The sequence below is a fragment of the Acinonyx jubatus genome, chromosome D1, assembly GCF_027475565.1.
Source record: "Acinonyx jubatus isolate Ajub_Pintada_27869175 chromosome D1, VMU_Ajub_asm_v1.0, whole genome shotgun sequence".
In the NCBI taxonomy this organism is placed as follows: domain Eukaryota; kingdom Metazoa; phylum Chordata; class Mammalia; order Carnivora; family Felidae; genus Acinonyx; species Acinonyx jubatus.
The window spans coordinates 52,385,350-52,394,179 of NC_069390.1; the positions used below are offsets into that span (position 1 = coordinate 52,385,350).

The 8,830-nt window shown below is 40.4% G+C and overlaps 1 protein-coding gene across 1 annotated transcript; it reads left to right on the forward strand.

Annotated features, from left to right (window-relative positions):
- The first annotated feature begins 6,961 nt into the window (after window positions 1–6,961).
- LOC106977803 (olfactory receptor 52H1) lies at window positions 6,962–7,924 on the forward strand. The gene has a single exon (XM_015075356.3). The coding sequence runs from the start codon at window positions 6,962–6,964 to the stop codon at window positions 7,922–7,924; it is 963 nt and encodes a 320-aa protein (XP_014930842.3).
- Window positions 7,925–8,830: the final 906 nt, after the last annotated feature.

Consider the following 8,830-nt stretch of genomic DNA (forward strand, 5'->3'; position numbering starts at 1 on the left):
CAGGACACAATCCAACAGCCACGACCACATGGTCTGGGAGCTTGGGTCTGGAAGAGCAGACTCCAACTCTGTGTTTTCGGTGTGATTTGAAATTTTCTGTTACTGTGCGGGTTTCTGGCATCCGTGTATATTTGCAAGTGTTTGTAATAATAATGACCTCATATGATGGTCACTATTTATTGGTAGGTTAACACTGAGCTGAGGACTTCTCTCATTTAATGCCCACGAAAATTCTGTGCAGAAACAGACACTTTAGAGACATCAAATAACTTGTTTGGTGTAATGAAAAAAGAGTCACTGATCAATGCAAATCTGATACTTGACTCTAAAATCTGGGTTCTTAAGAAGTAGGAATGATGTGATTTTGTGTAAACTTTGCCTAGCATTTCATGTGTGTGTGTGTGTGTGTGTGTGTGTGTGTGTTATACTTCACTCGTTCGTTTATTATATTTTAGCCACTTACTAATTAAACTGTATTTTAATGGAATATAAATAGAAGGGAAAGCAGAGGTGGGGTAGGGAGAGTCATGGCTGAAAAAGTACAAAGGTCCCATATCAAACAGGAGCTTGTGTGCAATGATTTAAACATTATTTATTTATTTAATAAATCTTAAGAGTTTATAGAGATTAAACTAGTGTCAGAAATAAAATTATTTGGGGTGCCTTGATGGCTCAGTTGGTTGAGCGTCTGACTTCAGCTCAGGTCATGATCTTGCGGTTCATGAGTTCAAGCCCCGCAACGGGTTCGGTGCTGACAGCTGAGAGCCTGGACCCTCTTCCAGATTCTGTGTCTACCTCTCTCTCTCTGCCCTTCCCTGCTTGTCTTCTGTCTTTCTCTCTCTCTCAAAAGTAAATAAACATTAAAAATTTTTAAACAGAAATAAAATTGTGATTATGAAAATGCCTTTACATACCAGCTGTATGTGTAAATATGAGGACTCAGTCTTGTGGTTAAGAAAAAGTTTTCTGGAAGAATTTTCACCTCAGCTGAGACAAAGGGGGGTGAGCAAAAGTAAGCAGCCTTATTTCTCTGGGTAAAACTTCTTGAGCCATGTTAATACAACTGTTATGATAACCGTGATCTTTAGATCTTTAGTGGAAATGCCTTTAACATTCTCCTGGTTTGGCATATTATTGGCTGCCAGTTTGCATAGGTTTATTTTCCTTTATTTACTCATGAACAGGTATTTAATGATTTCAAATGTATTTCCAGAGAATATTCTTTTTGTCTTGACTCAACAGCAACATTCAGTTCCAGAAATATTCACTGAGCACTTTTTAAGTGCCACCAACCTGCAGATATTGAAAGCATTTTTGAAACCATGATAACAACAAAAGCAGGAAGAACAAGATTTGCATGATCTTTGCCTTTACAGAGACTGCAGTCTAGGAGAGAAAATAAATAGTAAACAAATGGTTGCAAGTGTGATGAACTGCAGAAAAGAAGGGATACAATTTGGAAACAGAATTTTCTGACGCGGAGAGATCAGGAAGACTGTACCCAGGAAAGTAATATTTAAGTTGAATGAAAGGGGACTTAGAGACCTGAATGATAAGTAGAACCTAGCCTTGCTTGGAGATAGGAAGAGGGATGAGGGTATTCGTTCTAAAGTCAAGGAGGAAATATTTGCATACTCTTACAGTCAGGAGACTTTGGCACTGAGGGAACATGTGTTAGCTCACCTGTATTCACATAGCACGTTATCTGTTTAGACTTTTATTTATCTGGAATGGCAATTGTTCAGAGAAGTGCAGGATCGATGCATGACAGCTCACTGCATGGATACCTCTTTGAACACCTTGCAGTGCGATTGCTCCCCTGTAGGGATAGCAGTGGTCTCGTTTGTCTTCATCACGTGGCTTTCCAACATCTCTGGCCTCATTTCTGTTCATCTGCAGAGAAGAAGTTTGGGTATCAGCAGACACTCAAGTCAAAATTCTAGGAAATACGTAAATACTACAGTTGGAACCCTGGAAATAAAAAAGGGGAGGAACTTACTGTTATTTCTTACATGGAAATTGCTTTTAACATATACATTTTTAGAAAAAGCAGGACTTCTTTTTCTGGCAAACATTCCTGGAGTGTAACAGGAAGACTAAAGAGGTAACACGACCAGATTGTGGAGACCTTGTTAGCTATGTTAAAGACCTTTAATTTTGATTCCAAAAAGATTGGATTACTATAATTGATTGTGCATGGGGGTTAAAAAGGGAAAGGTATAAATGGTGAAATTCTGATTTTTGCTTCAGGTCCTTTAGTGGATGATATTGATATTCTGTGAAATATTAGACACAGTAGGGGTCATCAGGTTTGTGAAGGAATATGATGAGTTTTCATTTTGATTTTTGAGAATTAAATTTGAGTGCTATGAGATATCCACAAGAGGATATCCAGAATGGAGTTGAATGTATGTGTCTTGTTAGATGTAAATGATAGGTAAAGAATTGGTAGACGTCATGTATAGCTATTAATTGGGATCTTGGGAGTGGATGATACAGATTAGGAAAAGTGTGAAGAGAAAAAAAGGGGGCTTCAAGCAGAGCCTTGAAGCACCCCAGGACTTAAGACACACAAAATAGGAAGAACAGGCAAAGGATGAGATGAGATGTCAGGATGGTTGAAGAAAAATTCCAAATGTTGTAATAAAACATTAAGACAATATTTCAAGATTGAGGAGATAGGGAATAGGGTCAAATGCTGCTGCTAAGTCCAGCAAGGACTCAGTGTGGGACGCGGATTTCATTGGTGATCTTAGGAAAAGCTGCTTTGGTGGAAAGATAAGGACAGAGGTAAGATTAACATAGGTTAAAGGGTAAGCAGGAGATGAGAAGAACGTAGGTGGTGTAGACAAGTACATATCTAGCTATGAATGAGAGAATATAATTGTTTCTGTGTAATTTAGACCAGAAAATACTTGAGCACATTTTAATTGTTTAAATGTTGAAGGAGTAAACTTCTTGAAAGGCTAGGTAGAAGACAAATGCGTACACACTCACACACACACACACACACGCACAGATGTGAGGCTATCTTACATGATTTCACATACAATGGCTTTGAATTTCTCTGTGAAGTAAAATGAAAGGTTATCTATTGAGAAAGAGGGAGTTGGAGTTGGTGGACATGCTTGGAGAAAAGTAGGGAAAAAAGTCATCCAGGGAGACTGAGCTGAATAAAATCATGTTGCTGGGTCATCGGGCAGTGTTGGGGGTGAAGTTGAAGGTTGATGATCATGAACTTATGGGAACACAAACATGTCTAGTTAAGTGCCTTTCCATAATGATCTGAAGGACTTATTATATTGGTGAATCTAGGAGTTGAGTTTTGCCTACATATGTGATGGAAAGTCAGTGGATCAAGGGCAAGCAAAATATGTCTAAGAGAGTGCTTGATGTGATGAATTAGAATTTAACCTAGAAAGGAAGAATGCAGAGACACTAGGATAATGAGCGAAAAGTACGGAAAGCATCAATATCTTGGAGGGCTCAAGGTTGTTGAAGAACAAATGATAATCACTGAACCACATACCTGAGCAGATACAAGTAGCATGTCTACAAGTGTGATTTGTGAGGCAGGTCAATTCTAAGTTCTAGTGCTTCAAGATACACCTGTGGAACTGGACACCTGACTTCACAGTAACAAAATGAAATTGTCTAAGATGATGTTATGCTACATTGAGGGAAAAGTTTGGGGTAGATGAGTGGGAAGGATGTTAAACTTGGTGCATAATGATCACCACAATACACCCAGTTACACATATTACCGCATATAGTTGAAAAATTTTTTTCTTGTGATGACAATTTTGAAGATCTACTCTCTTAGCAAGTTTCAAGTATGCAATACATTTATTTGTTTGTTTGTTTCTATAAATTTACTGGCAAGTTAGTTAGCATATAGTGCAATAATTATTTCAGGAGTAGAATCCTGTGATTCATCCCCAAATATAACACCCAGTGCTCATCCCAACAAGTGTCTTCCTTAATGCCCCTTGCCCATTTAGCCCATCCCCCACCCACAACCCCTCAAGCAACCATCAGTATGTTCTCCGTATTTAAGAGTCTCTTATGTTTTGCTCCCCCCTCTCTGTTTTTATACTGTTTTTGCTTCCCTTCCCTTGTGTTCATCTGTTTTTACATTACATTATTATTATTAACCCGAGCCATCATACTGCACATTCCATCCCCTCATTTATTTTATAACTAGAAGTTTGTACATTTGACGGTCTTTACCCCTTTGACTCACGTCCTACACCCGCCTCTGTCAATCACCAATCTGTTCTCTGTGTCTATGAGTTCCATGCTTTCATGTTGTTGTTATGTTTGTTGCTTTAGTTTGCAAACACAGCATTTGTCTTTGAGATCATACAATATTTGTCTGTGTTTTCTTCATGTGGCTTAAGTTTATATCCTTTGCTATGCAGATATCATGCATGTGCCATTTGCCATATACTCTACAGAGAATTTTATTACGTGTCAGTTTATGTAAAGACTTCTCAGGTTTACTGTGGAGCTCTAACATTTGCTTGTCATGTGGCCTTTGGCGGGTTACTTAACTTCTCTGTGCCTAAGTTTCTGCACCTTCAAACTGTAGGTAACATTATTTCCTTTCTCATAGGGTTTTAAGATGATTATGGAAGTTATTTCACGTAAAGAACTTTAGACTTGCATAGTATTGTGGAGGTTTCCAAAAATATTAGTTTTGTTATAGAAGTTGTTTGCTTGCTTTTTTTCTTGACCTGGTTTTCAGAATGTAGCAATTCTATATTTCTTTCACTAGAGGGCCCTCAATCACTCTCTTTGAATACATGTCTTCAAGAGTTTGTTTCCTCTTTCCTTTTTTCAAACCACATGTGTATAGTTTGAGGAAGAAGTATGATAGAATAGTTTAAAACACACAATTTGAAGTCAGAGGTATCTGGATTTTGCTCTCACTCAAATAGACCATTTATCATCTATATTAGTTTCTATAAAAGGGGTATAATGCTACTTAGGGGTGCCTGGGTGGCTCAGTCGGTGTCAGACTCTTGGTTTCAGCTCAGGTCATGATCCCATGGTCATGGGATCGAACCCTGCATTGGGTTCCACACTGATCTTGGACCCTGCTTAAGATTCTCTCTTCCCCCCTCTCCCCATCCCCTGCTTGAGCTCTCCCAAATAAATAAATAAATAAATAAATAAATAAATAACGTTGCTTATATCATACTGCTATTGTGGATAGTTTATTTTCCTTCAAAACATGATAAAGATTATTTTTTTTAATTCTAGGAAACAATGATGATAAATGGGATAAAATGACAAATATCAACTACAACATTCCTACATATGTTAACCTCTTAAAATATTATTTATTTATTCATTAATATTATCTTAAAATGCAATAATATAAATACATATTTAAGGACAAAAAAAAAGCACACTTGAAACAATTTCCTCAGTAAATCCTAAGAGGGGACTGGAGGTTGAGCTGTATATCTATTTCCATATTGTTCTCCGTGGCGAGGTACCAAACATCAGTCTCAGAGAACATTCTGGTCTGAAAATGCCAGATGCTATAGTATAAGGGATATCAGGAGAGTAAGTGCAGTCAGAATAGGGTTAGTGTGCTGGGCACACTGCAGTTTGGTGTTAGGTTTTTCCGTACTGTCTTCTTTCTCTACAACCCATGCCTCTTCTCAGTCCTTGGCAACCTGTAGTGTGTCACCTGAGACAATCACCTGGACTGGCACCACAGCATAAATGATTATTAACTGAGGACTTGGATGTGCTAGCTCTGCCAGTTACTAGAGATGAGATCTTAGATAAGATCATCTCTCAGGTTTCAGATTCTGTAAAAAAAAATAGGTGGATAAAAACACATATCTGAGACCACATCCATAGTCATGCTGAAGCACAAGTCCTCCATGGACATGACCTATGAAGGCTGCTCTAAGCAGTCAGTAGGGTACTCAATATGGTGGGAGGAGTTGAATTTGACATTGACCTGCCCAACAAGAAGGTTTGTATCAACTCTGAGCACAGTGCGAACACTCTGCTGGAGACCCTGGGAAAAAACACTAAAGGTTCTTTCCTACCTGGGCTCCAAGTAGGGAGGGCCTGGACCCCTGGTCACAAAATGGACCAAATGGGGCAGGACGCTGATCCTCTCCTGCCTTGCAGACAGACCTTGGCCTGGCAGTCCTACACAGCAATGGGAGTTCCTGCAGAGACCCTCACTTGCCCTGCTCCTTCTTAGCTTTCTTGCAAAAAAGTTGAACTGCTTTTGTTGGGAAAAAGATACATATCTCAGAAGACTGTTTAAATGAGATAATACTTTGTAAAGCCTGGACTCCTATTATGTAATAGGAGTCATAATTGTCAATTGTCTCCTTATTTTCCCAATTGTTCCCCACTTTCTTCGCTTCTTTCTTTCTTTGCATGTGGTTAGATTGTTTTTATCTATACTCAAGTCTATACAGAAACAATTTACTTTGACCCAAGGAACACTTGGTCATTAACATAGGAATACAATTTTGTTCAGTTGGAAGATTCCAGAGTGACTGAGTGATTACTACCAGAAGTATCATGCCTAGGGAATCTTTTCTTTTCTTCCCTTTCCTTTCCTTTCCTTTCCTTTCCTTTCCTTTCCTTCCCTTCCCTTCCCTTCCCTTCCCTTCCCTTCCCTTCCCTTCCCTTTCCTTTCCTTTCCTTTCCTTTCTTTTTTTCTTTCCTTTCTTTTCCTTTCCTTTCCTTTCCTTTCCTTTCCTTTTTCTCTTTTCCTTTCCCTTTTCCTTTCCTTTCCTCTTCTTATCTTATTTTAATGGGGAATCTTTTTCAAGACATGAGTATTGCTCTTACTAGAACTGGGAGGTTCTTTCTTGGCAGATAGGGAAGAAGAGAACTAGCCTGAAGGAGAGAGTGGAGGAAGAATTATACAATTTTCTCAGGTTTATCATACACAATTTGTTTTTCAGATACAGAATCTATGTTTCAGACCACACCGGCCATGTACAACCTGAGTAGCGACCACACAGGTGACTTCACCCTTTTGGGCATCCCTGGCCTCGGGCAGTACCACGTCTGGATCAGCATCCCCTTCTGCTTTATCTATCTCGCGGCCATTGTGGGCAATAGTATCCTTCTCTACCTCATTGCTGTGGAACATAGTCTTCATGCACCCATGTTCTTTTTCCTTTCCATGCTGGCCATGACAGATCTGATACTGTCTACCACTTGTGTCCCCAAAACGCTTACCATCTTCTGGCTTGGTCCCCAGAAAATCAGTTTTCCTGGTTGTCTGACCCAGTTATTTTTTCTGCACTGCAGCTTTGTCCTAGATTCAGCCATCCTGATGGCCATGGCATTTGACCGCTACGTGGCCATCTGCTCTCCCTTGAGGTACACCACTATTCTGACTCCCAGGACCATCATCAAGATTGCAGTGGGCATCTCCTTTAGAAGCTTCTGCATTATCCTGCCAGTTGTATTCTTGCTCACACGACTGCCTTTCTGCAGGACACGCATCATACCGCACACATACTGTGAGCACATAGGTGTTGCCCGGCTCGCCTGTGCTGACATCTCCGTCAACATCTGGTATGGCTTTGGTGTCCCCATCATGACGGTCATCTCAGATGTGATTCTCATTGCCGTTTCTTACAGCCTCATCCTCCGTGCCGTCTTCCGCCTCCCCTCCCGGGATGCCCGCCACAAAGCCCTTGGCACGTGTGGTTCCCATGTCTGTGTCATCCTCATGTTTTATACACCCGCCTTTTTCTCCATCCTTGCCCATCGCTTTGGGCACAATGTCTCCCGCACTTTCCACATCCTGTTTGCCAACCTCTACATAGTTATTCCCCCTGCACTCAACCCCATTGTCTATGGAGTGAAGACCAAGCAGATCCGAGATAAGGTCATACTTTTGTTTTCCACCAAGGCTACGGAATGAGGTTTCAATGTGCTATGGAAAAGCTGATGTCATTCTATTGGGGATATTAATGTAGTAAGATAGAAAACAAACGTTCTATTTAAAATGAGAACTGCCTGCAGGTGCTTTTGCATATGAGGAAAATGGTGTGGCCTCTATGAAGGAGATAGTTCTATGTGGTGTAAAAATTCCTTGATGACCTGTTTGCTTGTGGAGCATGAAGTTGCACAGAATTTGATCAGGAAGAAGAGGTGAAAACAGAGAGCTGACTCACTGTGAATGGACCAAACAATACAAATTTGGAAATTGAGATTTGCAACTGGGCGGGAGGGAGAAAGAATGTGTTAAGTGAGGCAGAGAAACAGAAGAGAGACTAAAAGTGAAAATGTCAATGAGGAATTCTTATTGAGGGCATTTGTAGATGAATTAGGAGCATTGGTGGTTATATTCAATAATATTATTGTCCATGATATGCTTCTGCAGGTCTCTACCAATGCACCCCGTTCCCACCATGACACATAAAATCATTCAGTACAAGGGCTAGGAGCAGTGCCATCTACCAGCAGTGCTGTGACGGGGAGGAGAGAGCATGTATTTCTCAACACCTGCATTCTAGCTCCAGTGCTGGCAGAAGAGAGGAGCTTCTAGGCTCCAAGACACTGAGAAAGTGAGCCACAGAGATGTGCCAGGAGACCTCAAGCCAGTTCACTGGAACAGTAAACTAGACGTCTAACCCCATTGGCCAAAGACTTTGAGGCCCTTATCTACAGTGTGTTTCCTGGACTGGAAGACTGAATCAGTTACAAGACACATCAGTGCAGTGAAGAGGGGTGGTGAGGAGAGGAAATCGACAAGAAACTAATGCATCTTTGATAAGATGGCTAGTTGGTTAAGTGTGAAACTCTTGTTTTCAGCTCGGTTAATGAT